This window comes from Triticum aestivum, chromosome 2B (genome assembly GCF_018294505.1).
Source record: "Triticum aestivum cultivar Chinese Spring chromosome 2B, IWGSC CS RefSeq v2.1, whole genome shotgun sequence".
Lineage (NCBI taxonomy): Eukaryota > Viridiplantae > Streptophyta > Magnoliopsida > Poales > Poaceae > Triticum > Triticum aestivum.
In genome coordinates, this window is record NC_057798.1 from 2,632,642 (window position 1) to 2,654,717 (window position 22,076).

Here is a 22,076-nt window from a genome sequence, read left to right on the forward strand (position 1 = left end):
CTAATTATTCAAGAAATATTAGTGTTACTAAATAATTATTGTTTTTTAAAACAATAGTTTCAAACTCAAACAGTGAAATGTGTCACTTCATGCTCAAGCAAAATTCCTGAAGGTTAATAGGATTGACATCTTACTATTGTCAGGAAAACAACAAGTGCAGACTTGAAAATGAGGGAGAATAGAATCCGGAAGTTAAGTGTGCTCAGGTTGGGGGAGTGGGAGGATGGGTGACCGTTTGGGAAGTTAGATGATTTGGAATGATGAGGGGTGATTAGAGGATAAATTGAGCAGTGATGAGGGGTGGTGATTAGAGACTAGAGGGTAAAATAATTCAGAAATTTGAAAATAAAAAAAATTCAAAAGAAATTTCAAAAAAAAAAATCAAAAAGAAAATCATAAAATTTCCTTCTCCACGTGGCCGCGCCCTTTAGTCCCGGTTCGTGTAAGAACCGGGACTAAAGTGGCCCTTTTTCTACTAGTGGCCCCTCCCTCTCCTCACCTTCGATGGCTATGCCACGAAACTCAATTCAAAAACAAAACAAAAGACTTGGCCATGGAACCCTCAATGACCTCACCCCTTCATCTTCTCCTCCTCCTCTTAATTCCTTTGCTACCTCTCCTTTACTTCCTGTACCTCAAGGTGTACCCCATCCTTGGCACGCTGCCTCATTTGCTCAAAAACCAAGACTGCTTCCTCGAGTGGTACACTAGCGTCATGCAGAGCAGCCCAACGCATACCATGGTCTTCAAGGTGTTTGGTCTCGCCGGCGAAGCCATCACGGCCGACCCGGCGAGCGTCCAGCACATCCTCAAGGCTAACTTTGAGAATTACCCCAAGGGCAAGCCCACGATCTCCATGCTCGAGGACTTCCTCGGCCACGGCATCTTCAACTCGGACGGCGGGCAGTGGCTGTGGCAGCGCAAGGCCGCTAGCTATGAGTTCAACAAACGCTCGTTGAGAAACTTCGTGGCCGATGTCGTCCGTTTCGAGGTCGTCGAGCGGCTGCTGCTGCTGCTCGAGCGACTCTGGACGTGCAGGATTGCTGGAGCGCTTTGCGTTCGACAACATCTGCTGCGTGGCTTTCGGCGAGGACCCCGCCTGCCTCACCGAGGAGACCACGGCCGGGGACCATAGCGCGGTGTTCATGGCGGCGTTCAACGACGCACAGAACACGATCGTTTCCCGGATCATGTCGCCTACCAAGTGGCTGTGGCGCGTCAAGAGGCTGCTCGACATGGAGCCGGAGAGGCGCATGCGCTCGGCGCTCGCAAAGATCCACGGCTACGCCGACAAGATCGTCCGTGAGCGCAGGGCGAGAGAGACGGCTGGGTTGGCGCGCAGTGACGACCTTCTGTCGCGGTTGGCCGCAGCCGGCGAGCACAGCGACGAAAGCCTCCGCGACGTGGTCACCACACCAACTTCATCCTTGCCGGCCGTGACACAACCTCGTCCGCGCTGACCTGGTTCTTCTGGTTATTGTCCACGCGTCCCGACGTGGAGGACAAGATCATGCGCGAGGTCCATGCGTCAGGCCAAGGTGCGTCAACATTCACTTTGGAGGAGCTTGGCGAAATGCACTACCTCCACGCGGCCATCACCGAGTCCATGCGGCTTTACCCGCCGGTGGCCGCCGACGTGCACAGCTGCAAGGAGGCCGATTCATGTATCCATTGTTATTATGTGTACATCCAGGGAAATAAGATTATATATGGTGCACTGATATTTACTGCTTTGTGCTATATGGTTGAAATGTTATCTATATCTATCTATTATAGATACGAATAAAGCACAATACGGAAGAAAATAGAGATATTTATTCCTATCTATCTATCTATCTATCTATCTATCTATCTTCTAGCATTATTATATATTGAATGCAAAATACGAAAGAAAATAGAGAGATACTCGTGAGCAAACGTCTAATCCTAAATCCATTTTTCTTCCGTATTTTATTGATATAGTTTGTTTCATGCTAGACAATTGTGTCAAGATGGAATACAAAGGTGAAAAAACAATCCCAATATCCTATCAATATAATTTGTTTCATTCTAGACAATTGTGTCAAGAATGTTCCTATCCTAATTTCGCAAGGACGTGTTAGAAGAAACACAACCTAGGCTGAATTGTAGTTTGAGGTAGTTGTAGCGAGTAATGGAAAATATCATACAAGAGGGAGTATATAATTTAGGTAGATATTTTAATAATTACTATATCTCAAAATTGATGGCGACCTAGAAAGACCCCGATCAAACTAGCTGAACTTTGATAATCACATATAATCAGAGCAGTGAAAATAACATTTCTAATTAATATTAAAGTATAATTTATTGTTGAGAAATAGTTTCTAATTTTGTTGCTGCCGAATCTTTCAAATAGATATTGTTATTTCAAACGATCATACATACAGATTTTTGGGGGTCCTTATTATTTTAAAAGATCATACTACATCTCTTGTGCCTACTGCTTCGATGCAGTATAACTATATTATTTAGACCATAGTCGATAGATTTTCATAACTATCTACAAACCCTTTTTGACTACTGCCCCAGTGGGCCTTACATATTGGTTGAAACACAAAATTTAGAGTTTTATAATTGTATAACTAATAAACAATGACATATAATTTGAATTTTAACCTAATGTGGTGACCTAACTTGACATGAAAACTACACAAAAGTTCACATTGTAATATCACATGTGTGGGGCACAAATTGTTTATTAATACAGATGATATTTCTACAAATTTCATAATAATGATTTGCACCAAAATAAATTTGGAATAAATATATAAACCACAAAAGTGGCAATCACTTGGAAAAATATTTGTGGTGCTTTTAGAATGTCATTACTTGACATAGTTTAAAATAAGCTTGTGTGAAACACAAATATATATTCCTTGACCACTTTCAGTAAGGGCCGCTATGCTAGTTATATACTAAAGGCACAATATAGAGTTAAAAATATTTGTGGTCACGATTTAGCCGTAGATCTCAAAGAAAAGGAGCCACATATTGAAGCTGTCCGTCTGAAGTACTCATACTAATCTAACTAGATTTTTCTTGAGAAAATGGAACTAGGAGTTGACCGACACTTTGCGAAAAAATTTGGCCGAAAAAGGTTTATGGTAGAAGACCATGTCATGTACTAAGGTCGAAATTTTTTTTGGCCAAAAACCAGCTAGTCATCTGTTGTGCGGGCCTTCAAATAAACACAAAATTAATGGTTTAGATCTAACTTCCAAAAAAGTCGACATACATTGGCACCACTCGTATTGGTTTAGCGATGAACATGAATCATCTTACTGCCTCACCTCCTCCAAGTCTCAAGTCCTAGCGCCCAATCTCTTATTCCCTTGAGACACTCATAGAGAGAACAGTCGGCCATTGGCCCCTTCTATTCTTCCTACTACCACCAACTAGTACATGCCCTCAGTACCAGCATCTTCCTTCCTCGCCCCCTTGCCGTCAACTCAAGAGATGTCTTCTCTTCGCCTTTTTCCATCTGTTGTTTGTTGCAAAAATTAGATTGAGTCAACCAATCTCCATCCGTCAGGCATGCAGAAATCCGGATGATGGTCAGATAGATGATTACATTTTTCTCGAAAAGGAGGATATACCCCGGACCTCTGCATCAATTGATGCACAATCATATATTACTAATTATACAACCATGCCAAAGTCATGTTAGTCTTTTTGATTTGAAAAGGAGGATTACACAAATACATAATAAGAGCATGCAGTTTACCTTCATGAACATGTATGGGATTGCTTTGTGCAAGTATCATGTTAGCCAATGCAGTGTGGACTATATATAGGTTAGCTAATGTAGTGTGGACTATATATAGCCAGGGAAATAAGATTATATATGGTGCATCGATATTTGCTGCTTTGTGCTATATGGTTGAAATGTTATCTATATTTATCTATTATATATGACTAAGAAAATAGAGATATTTATTCTATCTATCTATCTATCTATCTATCTATCTATCTATCTGTTGTTATTATGCCAGCACCCCAGAACAGCAACCGCTGCCGATGAAGACTAACGTAGATCGGAAGGATCCAAACCAAAGACATATGAACGTAGATGAACAACGACGAGATCCGATCAAATCCACCAAAGATAGATGCCCCGGAGACAAACCTTCACACGCCCACCAATGATGTTAGATGCACCGCTTGAACGGGGCTAGATGGGGAGATCTTTATTTCATCTTCAGGGAGCCGCCACCATCTCGCCTTCCTGAACAGGACACAAACCCTAACAAGATTGAAAAAACTACTAGAAACAGAGCCCTCCCGCCGGCCCTTGCCAGGACCCACCTGCACCGGCCCGGCTAGTGGCACGAACCCTAACTTTCTTCCTTGGAGGAGGAGGAGGCGACTGCTGCCTAAGGTGTAAACCGACCGGGCCAATTAGTTTCTAATTTTGTTGGTGAAAAATCTTTGAAATAGTTATTATTATTTTAAATGATCATACGTACAGATTTGGCGCAGCGGTAAAGCTGTTTCCTTGTGACCAAGAGGTCACGGGTTCGAGTCCTGAAAACAGCCTCTTGCAGAAATGTAGGGAAAGGCTGCGTACAGTAGACCCAATTTGTCGTACCGTTTCCCGGACCCTGCGCAAGCTTGAGCTACATGCACCGGACTGCCTTTTTTTATACGTACATATTTTTGGGGTCCTTATTATTTTAAAAGTGCATAGTACATCTCTTGAGCCTTTTACTTCGATGTAATGCAATTATATTATTTACACCATAGTCGACAGATTTTCATAACTATCTATAATCCCTTTTTGACTATTGCCCCAGTGGGCCTTACTTATTGTTTGAACCACATAATATAGAGAGCGGCATTTTGGGACCTGCCAGCATATGTTCCTGGTTTTTAAAATGTGTCTTAAACGTATTTTGAAATGTCACAAAATGTTGGCAAATTTTTTGGGCGTATATCTCGACATTATACATACTCACAAAGCCGTTTCATGAAATACTGATAACTTTTGTGTCGCGTGTGGAAAAGATAAATTTTGGTGTTAAAAAAGGACTTTTCACTAGATATTTTCTTGTCTTTTTACACAAACCACAAAAAATGTTGGTTTTCCATGAAATTTGGCGTGCCCACATAGAATATCGAGATGTGCACATCAAATTTTTGTTTGAAATTTTGTGACATTTTTGAAATGTTTTTCCAGCAGCAGGAGCATATGCTCTCGTGTGCCAAAGTGCATTTCCGCATAATATATAGTTTCATAATTGTATAACTAATAAAAATGACAGATAATTTGAATTTAACCTCATGTGGTGACCTAACTTCACATAAAAAATACCGGAAAGTGCACGTTATAATATCACGTGTGTGGGACACAAATTGTGCATTAATACATATGATATTTCTATAAATTTCATAATAATTATTTGCACCAAAATAAATTAGGAACAAATATATCAACCAGAAAAGTGACATATCATTTGGAAAAATATTTGTGGTGCATCTTGAATATCATTACTTGATATAGATTAAAACAAGCCTGTGTGGAACACAAAAAAATTATTCATTGACCACTTTCAGCACATTAAAGATGAAGCCCTCGTATTTGCAAGGGCCACTATGCTAGTTATTATCTACTAAAAGCACAATACATAGTTATTTTCTGAGAACTACGTTAATCCACATCATCAGAAATATTTGATGGCTAAATATATTTCTGGCCATGATTTAGCCCTAGATCTCAACGAAAAGGAGCCACATATTGAAGTTGTCAATCTGAAGTAACAATACTAATGTAACTAGATTTTTTTTTTGTTGAGAAAACGGAACTAGGAGTTGAATTTTAACCGCAAGTGATGACCTAACATGACATGAAATCTACTAGAAAAGTTCAAGTTGTAATATCACGTGTGTGGAACACAAATTGTGTATTAATACCAAGGAAAAAATAGCACTATACAAAATAGCATCGCCTATGAAAATATGCTATTAGCATGCTATAGCTTGCTATTAGCGAGATATAGTGCACCGATCAATTTAGTGAGACAATTCTCCAGAATCTACAGCATGCTATCTACGGCGCTATAGCGCTATTTTTTAAGTGATTAATACTTTCTAGAAATTTCAAAATAATGATTTGCACCAACATAAATTTGGAATAAATATATAGACGACACAAGTGATATATCATTTGGCAAAATTATTGTGGTGCTTTTATTATATCGTTACTTGACATGGTGTAAAATAAGCTTGTGTGAAACACAAAAATATATTTCGTGACAACTTTCAACGCATTAAACTAGTTACATAATAGAAGCACAATAAGATTTATTTTCTAAGAACTACATTAATCCACATCGTCAGAAATATTTGATGGTTAAATATATTTTTGCCCAAGATAGCCCTAGATCTCAAAGAAAAGGAGCCACATATTGAAGTTGTCCGTCAGATGTACTAATACTAACGTATCTAGATTTTTTTTTGGAGAAAACGGAACAAGGAATTGACCGACAATTTGCAATAGAATTGACCAAAAAAGGGTGATGGTAGAAGTCCATGTCATGTACTAAGGCGGAACATTTTTTTGCGAAAACACAGCTAGCCATCTGTTGTGTGGACACATAATTAATGCTTTAGATCTAACTTTCAAAAAAGGCGGCGTGCATTGGCATCACTCATATTGGTTTAGAAAGATGAAGTATCATAGTGCCTTACCTCCTCCAAGTCTCAAGCCCTAGTGTCCAATCTGTTCTTCCCTTGCGACACTCATAGAGAGAGCAGTCGGCCATCGGCCCCTTCCCTTTCTTCCTGCTACCACTAACCAGTACACACCCTCGCAACCAGCATCTTCCTTCCTCACCGACTTGCTGTCCACACAAGAGATGTATTCTCATTCACCTTTTTCCTCGGTCGACTGTTGCTCAAATCAGATTGAGTCTACCAATCTCCATCTGCCATGCATGCACAAGTCTCGACGATGGTCAGATACATGATTACATTTTTTTCAGAAAAGGAGTACATACCACTACCACTTTATGGTGCAGAGAGTTGTGCTGATTGCACTAGTAGAAAAAGGGCCTATTGTCCCGGTTGGTGAGGGCCTTTAGTCCCGGTTCATGAACCGGGACTAAAGGGTCGGTACTAATGCCTCCACCCTTTAGTCCCGGTTCAATCCAGAACCGGGACTAAAGGCCGCGACCACGTGGAGCTCCACCTTTAGTCCCGGTTGGTAACACCAACCGGGACTAAAGGAAATTTTATGAATTTTTTTTTGAATTTTTTTTGGAATTTTTTTGAGTTTTTTTTTGAATTTTTTTATTTTCAAATTTCTGAATTATTTTAACCTCTAATCTCTAATCACCATCCCTCATCATTGCTCAATTTATCCTCTAATCTCTAATCACCCCTCATCATTCCTAATCATCTAACTTCCCGAACGGTCACCCATCCTCCCACTCCCCCAGCCTGAGCACGCTTAACTTCCGGGTTTTATTCTCCCTCGTTTCCAAGTCTGCACTTGTTGTTTTCCTAACAATAGTACGATGTCAATCCTATTAACCCTCGGGAATTCTGCTTGAGCATGAAGGGACACATTTCACTGTTTGAGTTTGAAACTATTGTTTTAAAAAACAATAATTATTTTAAAAACAATAGTTATTTTGAATAATTAGTTTGACCATTGTTTGACCAGAGTTTGACCATAGTTTGACCAGATTTGACCAAAATTCAAAATAACTGAAATAATTATTTAGTAACACTAATATTCTAGAATAATTAGTTTGACCATTTTTTGACCATCGTTTGACCACAGTTTGAAATGTTTTCGATTTTTTCCACTCTAGATCCCCGTAACTTTTTTCTGTTAGGTTTTTGAGGATTTTGAAAATGTTTAACGGGGTTCCCCCGGTTAAATTTGGATGTAACTTTTCGAGTAGATGATTTTTCATATAAAAAACTTTTTCATCCGAGTTAGTATGCAAAAGTTATGCCCATTTTTACAAATTCTCGAGAGATTTTGCAAATAAAGTTGAAATTCATATTTGCAAATTTTTCCAACAACTAGACCACATATCACATGGGAAACTTATTTTCTTTTATTTTTTTGACATTTTCATCATTTTCTTTTAATTTTTTTAAAACTGAAAAGGCGATGGGGGGGGGGGGGGGGGGCGTAGAGTTTGAAAATGGGACCTTTAGCACCGGTTCGTGCCATGAACCGGTACTAATGCCTCAAACCCCATTAGTCCCGGTTGGGGGCACGAACCGGGACTAAAGGTCTAACCCTTTAGTCCCGGTTGGTGCCACGAACCGGGACTAATGGGCATCGCACCCTTTAGTCCCGGTTCGTGGCACCGACCGGGACTAAAAGGTCCAGACGAACCGGGACAAATGGCCCACGTGGCCCCTGGGCGCACGAACCGGGACTAATGCCCCCATTAGTCCCGGTTCTAGACTGAACCGGGACTAATGGGCTAAACCGGGGTGGACCAAAGCCCTCTTTTCTACTAGTGTTGTAGTGTGGTAATCTCATTTTATTAATTACATGTAGCACTACCACTTTGGTCGCAGATCAACTCAAGTTTATCCTTCAAAGACTTCGGCAACTCGTAAACTCTAATGCATTTTTTCAAATAAAAAGATGTGAAGGTTGTAGTGGCTTTTTCTCTCAAATCGACAAATTGTTTACTTGAACATAAAATAATCCCTTTTTAAGCTTGGATGATAAACAGAGGAAAGTTGATTTCAACTGCCATAGTAAACACCCATGATTATACTTTCAAGGATTCATCTGTATCACCTCCTACTGATACACAATTCACCATCAAGCTCCTCGAGTAAGAACATAGACTGTTGTAGTCAGTTGGTTAACTCTAGTGGTGAAGGTCTACATATATATGATTTCCACAAACAAAATATTGAGAACATTCCCAATAAGCTCAGCTCCAACCATCTTTAGCTTGACCGTGCTATTGCCCACCATCATATTTGCTTTGGTTTTATCTCACAACTAAGACCAGTTACAGCAAGGTATCGTTTTGAAATGAATTTCTCTTTAGGTTTACTATGTTTACAGCACAAACATACTCCTCCAGCACATACTGCTAGCGGGACTACTTGATGGCGGCCTATAGGCCCCGCTCAAATTGCAGGTAGGGGCAGGGTTGGGCTTGGGCGCGTGGTTGGCGGTGCCGAGGGCTTTGTTGGTGTGTGTGCCTGGCTACTAATGTTTTCGATTAGCCATGGCGAGACGAGGCGCGCGCGAGCATGGGACTGAGGGAACCAATGCGGCATCGTTGTCGGGTGGACGCAACAAATGACCATCACCGATGAGTGTGTAACAGGTAGGTGAAGAGGTCAGCATGCTGCCCCGAGGAAAAAATCGTGGATAATAGCATGTAGAAACCCCAAAGACCATGAACACCAAGACATACCGTCATTGAAGGTTGTCACGCTGAATCACCAACAGAGTCGTTGAGCATCGTATGCCGACAGCCGCAGTCCGACCGCGCATCACCGTCACCATCCATCCTGCAGCAGCCAAACAGATCCTCCATGCCGGACTCCTAATGAGGAGTAGCCTCCTGCCACCGCCGACGCCGTGCAGGCTTTGCCCCGCGGCGCACTCCAGCAGCGGCAATAAGGATTGGATCACTCCATCAGCCACTCCCCCGTGTTGGAACCGCCAACACCTCGCCTCGCTCCTCCTAGCTCTCTCTGTCGCCGTAGTTCTCACCGAGGAAGAAGAAGATCAGAGGAGGAAGAATGACACGGGGACACAGTGGTTTTTCCCGGCGCACGAACGCCAACACCCACGAGCTCGTACTCGTCACACCGCACCGTTACAACGATCACCGTCGCGGCTTTATACCCGGAGCCAGCGACCGGGCACGCACCCACGCTCCCTCCCCCCTCGCGCCCGCGATCTGCCCGCCATGCTCGCGCCCACGACGCGCTCTCCGCGCACGGGACACGGCATGACTCCAACAGAACGCACGCGATCACCCCGCGCGGCTCGCCAACGGCCTGCGGTCACACTCACACACACTGCATGCACCTGCATGGACACGCCCGTGCTACACGCACACGCACACACACGCTAGTCGCCGCGGACCCGGTGCGCCCGACGCGTCCTGCTCGCGCCCATACACGAGCTGGTCGCGCCCGACACGCCACCTGCGGCTTATTAGCCCTACATTTCACCTCCCTAAGCCGCAGCTCAGAGCAGGCCACCGTCCTCGACGCCGGCGTCCGCCATCATCGCATGCTCCACCGCCGGTGCCTTCTTCAACTGCGGGCACTCCCGCTTGAAGTGGCCGCGTTCGCCGAACTTATAGCAGCGTCCACGCCGGTTGTTTCCGAAGCCCGACGCGTCGCTCCGTGCGTCGTCATCGTCTCGTGCACCTCCCTGCTGCCGCTCGCGCGCCCTCCACTGTGCCGCCGTGAGCATGAGCGAGGCGTCCGCTCGCTCGCCGTCTGCCTGCCCACGACGCCGCAGGCGCTCGTCAAAAGCTTTCAACCGCCCCAGCGCGTCCTCGAACGCCATGGCGTCGACGTCACAGAACTGCTCGATCCCGGCCACCGCCGGGTACAGGCGGTTCGGCACCGAGTCGAGCAGCTTCTTGACGAGGGCGGCGTCCTCCAGGGTCGAGCCCCACGCCGCATAGCGTGCCACCATCCCTCCGAGCCTGCCGGCGAAGTCGTCCAGTGTCTCAGCGGCCGCCATGCGCAGGAGCTCGAACTCCCCGCGCAAGGTGCCCAGCCGCGCCGCCCGCACACGGTCCGCGCCGACGAACCGTGCCTTCAGAGCAGCCCACACCTCCGCGGCGGTCTTCTTCGCCGCCACCTGCAGCAGCAGGTTCTCAGCGAGCGCGCCGAGCAGGTATGCCCTCGCCGGCTTGTCTTTCTTGGCAATCACGACCGCCGCCGCGTCCTCCGGCACGACCACCGCCTCCCACAGCCCGGCCGCGTCGAGGTTTGCCTCCATCTTGATCGCCCACGCCGTGTAATTCTCGCCGGTGAGCTGCGGCACCGCCTGTGGCAGCGACCCGCCTGTTCCGCCGGCGTACGGGACGATGGACATCGCCGGCGCGCCCTGACCAGACCGTGGCTCTGATACCAATTGTTGGAACCGCCAACACCTCGCCTCGCTCCTCCTAGCTCTCTCTGTCGCCGTAGCTCTCACCGAGGAAGAAGAAGATCAGAGGAGGAAGAATGACACGGGGACACAGTGGTTTTTCCCGGCGCACGAACGCCAACACCCACGAGCTCGTACTCGTCACACCGCACCGTTACAACGATCACCGTCGCGGCTTTATACCCGGAGCCAGCGACCGGGCACGCACCCACGCTCCCTCCCCCCTCGCGCCCGCGATCTGCCCGCCATGCGCGCGCCCACGACGCGCTCTCCGCGCACGGGCCACGGCATGACTCCAACAGAACGCACGCGATCACCCCGCGCGGCTCGCCAACGGCCTACGGACACGCCCGTGCTACACACACACGCACACACGCGCTAGTCGCCGCGGACCCGGTGCGCCCGACGCGTCCTGCTCGCGCCCATACACGAGCTGGTCGCGCCCGACACGCCACCTGCGGCTTATTAGCCCTACACCCCGTACCTTCCGATGTGCACTAAAACAGCGTATTCTGGGCACCCCGTTTAAATGGAGCAATCGCAGCTTTCCTCCATAGTAGGCACACGCAGATCAGGATCTTGCACCACCCCCAATGAATCTATGATACTAACTGTTGAGCCAACCTACGATTAGGGAGGATCAGATCAACGCACACGTAGATAACAAGAATATGGAAGATCAGATCAACCTTCCGCAACGCGCACACACATATATATATATATACACACGGGTGCAGGAAGACGCCATCCAACCGTAGCCGCATACATTTGAAACCACATTTTAACTAACCGAACGAAATTCATGCAAAGCGGCCGATATTTCAAAGTTCTGATAGAAAATAGCACAAATCATTCATACATAGGATGCAAATTAACTCTAGTACAACAATATTTCTCCAATTCAACTAGATCTCAGACGTCCAACAAATTTTCCATGAATGGATCATGCCGTTTCACACATACTCCCCCTTCAGCTTTATCCAACAGTGTGTGCACGTAAATGGCCGTCCCTCTGTCCTGTATTACGCCACCATGGCACATGCGGGCTACATATAATGTGTAGACAAACATTGAGTGAATGAATTAATCAACAAGCTGAGCAAGAGGAAGTTAAACTTACGATCGTCCATGTCCGCGTGCAATGGCCACCTTACCTCGAGCTGACTAACGAAGTCGAAATACTTGATGACGCTGATCTAGATAGCGTGCCAGCAATACGACAACGACCTCATGTTGCATGGTTGAATGATGTACATATCGTAGGGCGCAATGTGCTTTCGTGCGTTAAACTTTTCATGCACTTGCTCCCATAAGGGCTCCCCTCTGCTCCTGCCTATGAAATCCGCGGATACCGGCCACACATCGCACAACAACTCATCCTTCATGGCCGAGTAGCTCACCATCCTTCGTACTCTAAAAAACGACGTAACATTTGAAAATAAGCTCAATGGCATTTGACTGAACACTTGTCGGGCGTGGTGCCTGCCATGGAGGTCGTGGACAGGGGGTGGAGTGTACCTGGGTAAAAACGGTTCCAGGCTATAGAAAGATCCATCGAAACAGCGAGCTGGCACGTCGGTGCTGGTTGCAGACGTCCGGCGATGCCTCTGTGGTGGCCTCAGACGAATAACAGCGACGGTGGAGGTGGAGGGTGCGGATGCAAAGCAAGGGGGAGAAGGGGCGATGTGGAAGGAAATAGGGCCAGGAGGGAGGATTGGGTGGGCCGAGGTTGTCGGAGTCTAACGTTTCGGGTGTCCTAACTCCTGCAAACCTCTCCCACTTTGTTCCTAATTTGTGAGAGAAATCACATCAGGACCGCCCCACGGACCGATACAGGTCGGCGTTGCGTGGCTTTCGCGGTCCGGATGGTTGCGGAAGGTTGTGGGTCCGCCTTGGAGATGCCCTAAGATCATGAACGCACAAATAGGAAACTCTAGAATACACAAGTTTTGGATATGAAAATTTTCAATTGTGAGACATATTTCGAGAAGCACCCAACTCAATAGGGTAATTGTTCCTGGGTCATTACTTTCTAGAACCAGTCTATTTTCTTCCTTGTCATCACCATAGTAAATTTCTTGATCTTGTTGCCTAGAAATAACTCAAGTGTGTAGCTATAGTACTTACTTGCAACTTCACAAATCCTTCTTTCCTTTCACTTGTGTGTATAATGTCATCGCCTTCCTCATGACCCTAGGTTGCGATAGCAGCCGTGACCTTTTCTTGCAGGATGGATGAGAGAGGGAAGACAGCAGTTTCTCCAATACAGATTTTCTTTCCATCTTCCCGACCTTCTCAAGGGCTCGAGGGGCTTCATGTGGATCGTAACCAGCAGCTGCGAGTAGCATCATTCCGATATAGTCTGCTTCTATCTCCTGCCTGCATATATAGTTAGTTAACACGATCACTATATCAGTCAACTTGCATGTTTTTTTTTTGCGGGGTGTCAACTTGCATGGTTAATACAAAGGCATCACAGATCTCATTGCTTTGGTTTTCTTTTCTTTTTCCTCGTCTACCCAAAGCGTCCTAGTATATGACGTTGCTAGGTGCTGGCGTGTTTGTGTGTGTTTATGTTGGCTGTGTGCATTCTAACTATGTAGGTTGGCCGGGTTGATGATTTATTTTAAACCATTAAATTTCACTCTTTGTCGGAAAATGTAAAAACGCTATAACGACTAATCAACCACGTACCATCGTAGGAATGGGGCGGTGAGGAGGGCCGGAAACCACTTGTTGTCGATCAAGTTTGCGATCATCTCTGACGTGTGCTTTGCAAGAACGTGTCCGAACTATACAACATGTAGTAGGAGCACAAAAGAAAATTTAATACTATGCATGCTCTGCCGGATGAACAGACGATCTGAGCTACGTACCTCGTGCCCAAGAACAGCGGCGATCTCGGCGTCGGTGTGGAGACGGCGGAGCAGCCCGGTGAAAACTACGATTTTGCCGGTGCATAGCACATAAGCGTTGACGCTGTCGTGTCTGAGAACAACCGCCTCCCACTTGAGGTCGTCCACCCAGTGGCGAGCCTTGTTGGGCAGGCTACGGTGGACGCCACCGACAAGCTCCATGACGATGCGCTTGACGCGGACGGTCTGATCGTCGTTCTCCTTGAGGATCCAGGATGCGTACTGCTTCTTGAAAGCGGCGAAGTAGGAGTCGGTGGCATGGCGCTCGCGTGCGGCCCGGCCGGAGCGGGGGACGAGGTGGGCGCGGTTGGTGTAGGGCACGGTCTCGACGTGGTAGCCACGGTGCATGGTCATCATCCCCATCGCCGGCCGCCGTGGGCTACGTATACAGGAGATTCATCGGGGGTACAGTTTGCACTAATTTATTTCTAGGAGTGAGTGGAGGAGTAAGAGTTGGAATTAAGTTCTAATATGGCACTGGGTCGAATTATCGATCGAAGCCGATTATGAACTGCAGTTGCAGTCGGAAAAGGAAACGGTTGTTAATCACTGCACGCTTCTTCTTAGATGAGATATACTAGATACCTTCGAAAATACTTGTCATTCAAACGGATATATCTAGTTGTATTTTAGTGCTATACACATGTTTGCTCTTGTCGGCGCCGCCGCCGGTCTGCCCCATCTGTGATGGCCTCTAGGCCTTGGAGGTGCGGAGGATTCTCAACCACCACGCTGGTGGGATGGATCCCGTTCTCGTTCTTGTTAGGATCAACATTTTGATTGGGGCTGTGTGGCGGCGGCGATGTCCCTAAGTAGGAATAATGTCTCTCATGTTGAGAGCTTTTCTTCCATTAGGAAGAGCTTAAGCCGCCCAGGTATGTCTTCCGGGGGTATTGTGATTAAGCTTGTTCTGAATGAACGTAACCCATCCCGGATCCTGCTCGTAAAGACGCAGATAGAAGTTTAGCCCTCCTAAATAAGCTAGAGCCTGGGGGTCTTGAATATCCGGCAGGAGAGTGATCAGAAAGGAGGAGCCGACCAAGCACGAACTAAAAAGATTGAAAATTGGTATTAGGCATAATGCTCCCGCTTCTTCTGAAAGAAAACTGGGGGAAAATCAATATGGAGCCGTCAGAGGCTTATCTGGCCGATATGACTTCCTGAAATTCTTTCCTGATAAAAATCTAAAATGGAGGGGTTGGGGCTTTGGCTCCAGGCTCAAACTCTATCTTGTGGTAGACTGCCCTTCTAGGAAGCGCTTGGGCAACTAACTTGTGGGGCATGACATCCCAAATTCATCATTTACAATAGAAATTTCCTGGAAAAAAAGTCTTATGTATATTGGATCCGCTCTTCTGTTAGCATAGAACACATGAATGAGATTCTTCTTATTCTTCCTAAATAGAACCCCCCACCCACGCCTTTCTTAGGACTATCAAGCCTTCTCGAATTATGTCTATGGTAGAAGCTTTGAACATAGTTACTAATGGCATCTCTAACGCAGACTCTCAAATAATCTGTAAAACATCGGAACAAGCTGTTCGGACACACTTTATCATTAATGTGAACTCGTATTTGTCCGTGAACGTGTGCGCACTTCCGTTTTCCCTCAATCGGATGTAAAACAGGGTGCTTTGTGGGAATCCGAACCTATATAACATAGGACTCTGACACCCACTAACTACCCAAAACTGAGATGAAGTCCGCGCGTTTTGACCGGTCCCATTAGTAGAAAACAGGGAACTAGTACCGGTTTCGGAGGACCTTTAGACCCGATTCTGGAACCGAGACAAAAGGGTCGGAACTAAAGCCCAAATCCTTTAGTCCCGATTTGCTTACGAACCGTGACAGAAGGAGCTTGACGTGGCCGCTGCGGGGCGCCCAGGCAGGAGGACTGTCGGTGTCAAAACCGGCGGATCTCGGGTAGGGGGTCCCGAACTGTGCGTCTAGGCGGATGATAACAGGAGACAAGGGACACAATGTTTTTACCCAGGTTCGGGCCCTCTCGATGGAGGTAAAACCCTACTCCTGCTTGATTAATATTGATGATATGGGTAGTACAAGGCGGGTTCGGCGCGCATATTGTCTTCGGCATTGCAAGGCGGGTTCCTCCTCCGAATACTTCATAGAAGGTTCTGAACACAAGGATAGTGTCCGGCTCTGCAAAACAAGTTCCACATAACATCGTAGAGAGAATAACTTTTGCACAGATCTGCTGACGTATTCCGCGGCGTGACATCACACCGCGGCCCGGCCTTTATATGAATTGTTTTTACTGTTCCACCTCAGCGTGTTTAGCGAGACAGTTTCCTTGGCACGTCTTATCAAAGCATAGATCGTGCCCCCTTATTCCAGGATTCTCGTCAATACGGATGTGGGTAACCCATTCGCGCCATTGATTACGGCGCTTGGGGAGTAAGCGAGTTTTACCAGGCTGGTATGGGACGCATAGCTTCGCCCGTCCATATAAGGGGATAAGGATCCACCTTTTCACCTATGCCTTCTTCCTCCTTTGCTAATCCATTTCCGCGCACTCGAGCTCCAGCGCCCAAGTCCGCACATCCCACCTCGACCTTTCTCCAACCATGTCAGGAGCGGGAGGCAGGTGGATGGCCTCCTCCGTCAAGGAAGGGCACATCACCAAGCTGCGGGAGGCCGGATACTTGTCCGGCAACATCGCGTACAGGCTGCCCGAAGCGGGGCAGCTCATTCCAACCCCCGGGCCCCATGAGAGGGTAAAGTTTCTACCCCACTTCCTCCGCGGACTAGGTTTTCCACTTCACCCTTTCGTCCGGGGGCTCATGTTCTACTACGGCCTGGACTTCCAAGATTTGGCCCCGAATTTCATCCTCAACATTTCAGCGTTTATCGTCGTGTGTGAGGCCTTCCTCTGCATCCAGCCCCACTTCGGCTTATGGCTGAAGACCTTCAATGTCCGGCCGAAGGTAGTGGGCGGCCGTCAAGTGGACTGCAGAGGCGCCATGGCTGGCAAGATGGCCAAGGTCCTATGGCTCGAGGGCGCTTTTGTGGAGACAATAAAGGGGTGGTGTAACGCCCTCGATTCCATCGTACACTAATCATGCACGCAAATGTGTACGATCAAGATCAGGGACTCATGGGAAGATATCACAACACAACTCTAAAACATAAATAAGTCATACAAGCATCATAATACAAGCCAGGGTCCTCGAGGGCTCGAATACAAGTGCTCGATCATAGACGAGTCAGCGGAAGCAACAATATCTGAGTACAGACATAAGTTAAACAAGTTTGTCTTAAGAAGGCTAGCACAAACTGGGATACAGATCGAAAGAGGCACAAGCCTCCTGCCTGGGATCCTTCTAACTACTCCTGGTCGTCGTCAGCGGGCTGCACGTAGTAGTAGGCACCTCCGGTGTAGTAGTCGTCATCGACGGTGGCGTCTGGCTCCTGGGCTCCATCGTCTGGTTGCAGCAATCGAGTAGAGATAGGGGGAAAAGGGGGAACAAGGCAACCGTGAGTACTCATCCAAAGTACTCGCAAGCAAGGAGCTACACTACATATGCATGGATATATGTGTAAAGGGCCATATCAGTGGACTGAACTGCAAAATGCCAGAATAAGAGGGGGATAGCTAGTCCTATCGAAGACTACGCTTCTGGTCGCCTCCGTCTTGCAGCAAGTAGAAGAGAGTAGACTGAAATCCTTCAAGTAGCATCGTATAGCATAATCCTACCCGGCTATCCCCTCCTCGTAACCCTGAGAGAGAGCGACCACCGGGTTATATCTGGCACTTGGAAGGGTGTGTTTTATTAAGTATCCGGTTCTAGTTGTCATAAGGTCAAGGTACAACTCCAAGTCGTCCTGTTACCGAAGATCACGACTATTCGAATAGATTAACTTCCCTGCAGGGGTGCACCACATAACCCAACATGCTTGATCCCATTTGGCCGGACACACTTTCCTGGGTCATGCCCGGCTGCGGAAGATCAACACGTCGCAGCCCCACCTAGGCACAACAGAGAGGCCGGCACGCCTGTCTAAACCTAAGCGCACAGGGGTCTGGGCCCATCGCCCTAAGCACACCTGCACGTTGCGTGGGCGGCCGGAAGCAGACCTAGCCTAGCAGGCGTTCCAGTCCAATCCGGCGCGCGCCGCTCAGTCGCTGGCGTCACGAAGGCTTCGGCTGATACCATGACGCCGGGATACCCATAACTACTCCCGCGTAGATGGTTAGTGCGTATAGACCAAATGGCCAGACTCAGATAGAATACCCAGATCTCGTTAAACGTGTTAAGTATCCGCGAACGCCGACCAGGGCCAGGCCCACCTCTCACCCAGGTAGTCTCAACCTGCCCTGCCGCTCCGCCGCAAGTAACAGTCAGGGGCCGTCGGGAACCCAGGCCCACCTCTATCGGGATGGAGCCACCTGTCCTTTCAGCCCCCATCTCCGAACAGTATCACAGGTAATGTAATAGTGTAAAGTATATAGTAGATGCCCGTGATCACCTCCCGAAGTGATCACAGCCCAGTAGTATAGCATGGCAGACGGACAAGAGTGTAGGGCCACTGATGGAACACTAGCATCCTATACTAAGCAGTAGGATAGCAGGTAAAGGTATCAACAGTAGTAGCAAGGACAGGCTATGCAGCAGTATAGGATTAACTGAAAGCGGTAACATGCTACACTACTCTAATGCTAGCAGTATAGAGAAGAGTAGGCGATATCGGGTGATCAAAGGGGGGGCTTCCCTGGTTGCTCTGGCAAGAGAGAGGGGACGTCAACTCCGTAGTCGTACTGGGTAGCAGCGACGTCGGTCTCGGTGTCTAGCGGAAGAAGAGGGGGGAAGAAACAATGAATACAATGCAAACAGATGCATAACATGACAATAAGTAGAGCTAGACGTGTTCTAACGCGGTATGAGGTGATACCGGTGAAGGGGGAAAACATCCGTGAAAGTATTGCCGGTGTTCCGTGTTTTCGGGCAGAGGAGCCGGAAGGGGGAAGTTGCGAGTTTGATATGTTAGGGGTGTGTGGCGGACGAATGGGTTGCGTATCCGGGTTCGTCTCGTCGTTCTGAGCAACTTTCATGTACAAAGTTTTTCCATCCGGGCTACGGTTTATTTTATATTAATTAAAAAGGATTTTATCTTTTTCTAGAATTAACATAATTAATTTAATTATAAAAGGTAATTATGACGTCAGCATGATGTCAGCATGACATCGACAATCAACGTTGACCGTTGACCTGGTCAACCAGACCGGTGGGCCCCATCTGTCAGGGATTGTATAGCTAATTAACAGTGGTTAATTAGGTTAACTAGTTATTAGTTTAATTAATCTTGATTAGTTAATTTAAACATGATTACTTAAGTTAATTAATTAATTAATTAATTAATTAATTAATTAATATTTTTTTTTATTATTATTATTAATTCCTTTTTTTAAAACATTCTAGGGGCTGGGCCCCATTGTCAACGGTCAACGTTCTAGGGTCCAGTGGCCCAGGGCCTTAACGGGCATAGGGGAAGCGGGCGCTGGGTGCTATGATTACGGGCGCCGGGGCATGCTGGCGCCCGAGCGGAGGCCGAGCACGGGCGGCGGCCAGCGAGGGGCCACGGCGGAGGCCGGCTCAAGGTCGCTGCAGAGGTGCGGCCGGTCGCAGGCAACGACGGCGAGCGCCGGCGAGCGAGAGGCGCCGGTTCACAGGGGGCTGCGAGCACGCGAGGAGGCCGGAGACGGCACAACAGCGGTAGTTGGGTGGAGCAAGAGGCAGGCGAGTGCGAGGCGCCAACATGGTGAGTGCGTGCTTGGGCGCCAGCTGGGGGCCACAGAGGGCGTGGGCGCGTCCAGAGAATGACGGGGGCGGCGAAGCAAGTGGCCGCGGCGGCCATGGGTGGCGGAAGGTGGGCAGGATCGGGTGGTCACGGCCTTGGGCGCGCGTGTGCGTCGTGCGCGCGGCAAACGACGCCGGGCAGAGAGGAAAAGGAGGAGGGACAGTGGCTCACCGAGCCCTGCAGATGTGCGTACGCGGGCTCGGGGAGGAGGACGAGGGCGCGAGGTCCGGCGAGGAGGCGGTCGAGGTGGCGGGCGACGGGTCGACGGCGCGGGCTCGTGGGGGCTGTTCGGGGAGGAGGACGAGGACGGCTGGGCAACGAGGAGACGAGCGGCTGCGGTGAGGGATGGCTTCGGTGTCAGCGTCGAGTGGCGGTGGTGCGTCGGGCTCAGGCGCGACCATGGGTTGGTTCCCCCAATCCCGATCTGGATCGGAGAGGAGGAGGCGAACGTGGGAGGGGAAGTGGGGTGACGGGGGTGGATTGGGTAGGGTTTCGGGGTCCAGGGATAATGGGAGCGGGGGTGGGCCGGTTGGGCCTTTTGGCCTGATGGCTAGTTGGGCCATTCGGCCCAGGGGAAGGGGGGGGTTCTTCCTTTTCCTTTTTTTTGTTTGTTTTTTCTCTGTTTTATTTTATTATTTCTTTCTTTTCTGTTTAAATCATTTTCAACCATTTAGCCATTTTATAAAAGGGTGTTTGTTGCACCATAATTACCCTTATAATATTCGGCAACCACCGAACATTTTTGTTTTAATTTTCAAAAACTTTTATTGTTGTCATAAATTTGAAATTGAATTTTGAACGGTTTCGAATTATTGCGAGGACAGCAACAGTAACCGAGGTGTCATGTCACGATTAGCGTGGGATTACTGTAGCCTAATTACCCGGGCGTCACAATTCTCCTCCACTACAAGAAATCTCGTCCCGAGATTTAAGAGGTGGTGTAAGGGGGAAATTTGTGGTTGTGGAATTCTAACGGATCTTCTCGGTCTTGGTTGATCTTCTCAAAGAGGTCGATCCCTTACATGGACGTCTTCATTTCTCTGCTTCATCGCATCATGATGAAATTGTCGTCCTTTCTTCGGGAGTTCCTTCATGCTTACGAATAGGTAAGGGGTAGCTCGGCTACGACAGAAGGCTTAAGGGGTACTCGTCTGGGGTTTTCCCGTGAATGAATAGATGAGTATCTCTCGAGTTGAACAAATCGAGAGTAAGGTAAGAAGGTACAATAAGGAATTCCAAGCGGATAGACAATCGTTCGATGCCTGAAAAAGAGTGTGAACATTGTTCAAAGCAACGGGGATAAGTATTGTATTTGATAACAGGATTGATGATCCCTCGGAAGGTGGCTCGTGAAATACGAGGCTACGCGCGAGGAACAACCTTGGGAACAGGGGGCGTACAGGAGAGTTAGGTTTCGATCCTGGGACCTGTGGGTTATGGGCCCACCATGTGGTTCAAAAGTAGGAAGGGTGCCGACATATTGCATGGTCACGGTAGCAAGGCATGGCAGAGGATAGCCTGTCAGTTATGTTGGCAACAACGTTGGTACTAAGGCGAGGGACGAAGAGAACCATTTTCCCGCTCGTCGAAACGAGGCGGACCAATAGGCAAAGTTCTCGTCCATCGGTGGCTACCGGAATGTCATCAACAATAGTAACAGGGTCTTACTGACAGAGTTGTACACCGAGGTGTTTACATAAGCAGGAGAGTATTACTGCTTAGATCATATAGATCACAAGAAACGTTAACCCAACAAATGGAAAGAAAAATATGATTATCAGATTAAACAGAACAATGGAAAGGAAAATGTGTTTAAACACATATTTCAAAGGTATATCCTTTAGAAGGACGAGCAGAGCATGATATCCATGACAGAATATAATGTAGTAAACTCTTTAGGTAAGGGGAAGAATTTTCATGACATTACCCATACAAGGGTGTTTGGATAATTGAGTAGGAAACATTTAGCATTGGGCTTCAAATGTTCTTGTTGAAAATCGGAGTACCATAGACATGCTTCGAGATAGCATTGACATGGTCATCAGGTGAAGATCAAACTATGGAAATACAAAGGATTCATCGGAAACAACTTATAGGAAAGTCTTACAATTTCCTCATGGAAGAATGGATAGCCTTGCTGAAAAGGACTCTATAACAATAGGGCCTCGGGACAGGTGTGCTAGGCATGACATCACCTTACCGGGTCATATAAAGGC

At 47.5% G+C, this 22,076-nt stretch overlaps 1 protein-coding gene and 1 pseudogene across 1 annotated transcript; one reads left to right on the forward strand and one right to left on the reverse strand.

Moving 5' to 3' along the window:
- Positions 1–553: 553 nt before the first annotated feature.
- LOC123047639 (cytochrome P450 94A1-like) lies at positions 554–1,786 on the forward strand (annotated as a pseudogene).
- A 10,825-nt stretch (positions 1,787–12,611) lies between these two features.
- LOC123039816 (mitochondrial metalloendopeptidase OMA1-like) lies at positions 12,612–14,418 on the reverse strand. The gene is made up of 3 exons (XM_044462819.1): positions 14,005–14,418; positions 13,823–13,920; positions 12,612–13,507 (listed from the first exon to the last, which is right to left on the reverse strand). The coding sequence occupies exons 1-3, from the start codon at positions 14,404–14,406 to the stop codon at positions 13,264–13,266; spliced, it is 744 nt and encodes a 247-aa protein (XP_044318754.1). The 5' UTR covers positions 14,407–14,418; the 3' UTR covers positions 12,612–13,263.
- Between the last annotated feature and the right edge of the window lie 7,658 nt (positions 14,419–22,076).

Coding starts and splice junctions, on each gene's coding strand:
- LOC123039816 (XM_044462819.1), bottom strand. CDS start 14,406: ATGGGGATGATGACCATGCACCGTGGCTACCACGTCGAGACCGTGCCC. Junction 13,921..14,004: donor CCGCTGTTCTTGGGCACGAG/GTACGTAGCTCA, acceptor CATGTTGTATAG/TTCGGACACGTTCTTGCAAA. Junction 13,508..13,822: donor ACCGCCCCATTCCTACGATG/GTACGTGGTTGA, acceptor CTATATATGCAG/GCAGGAGATAGAAGCAGACT.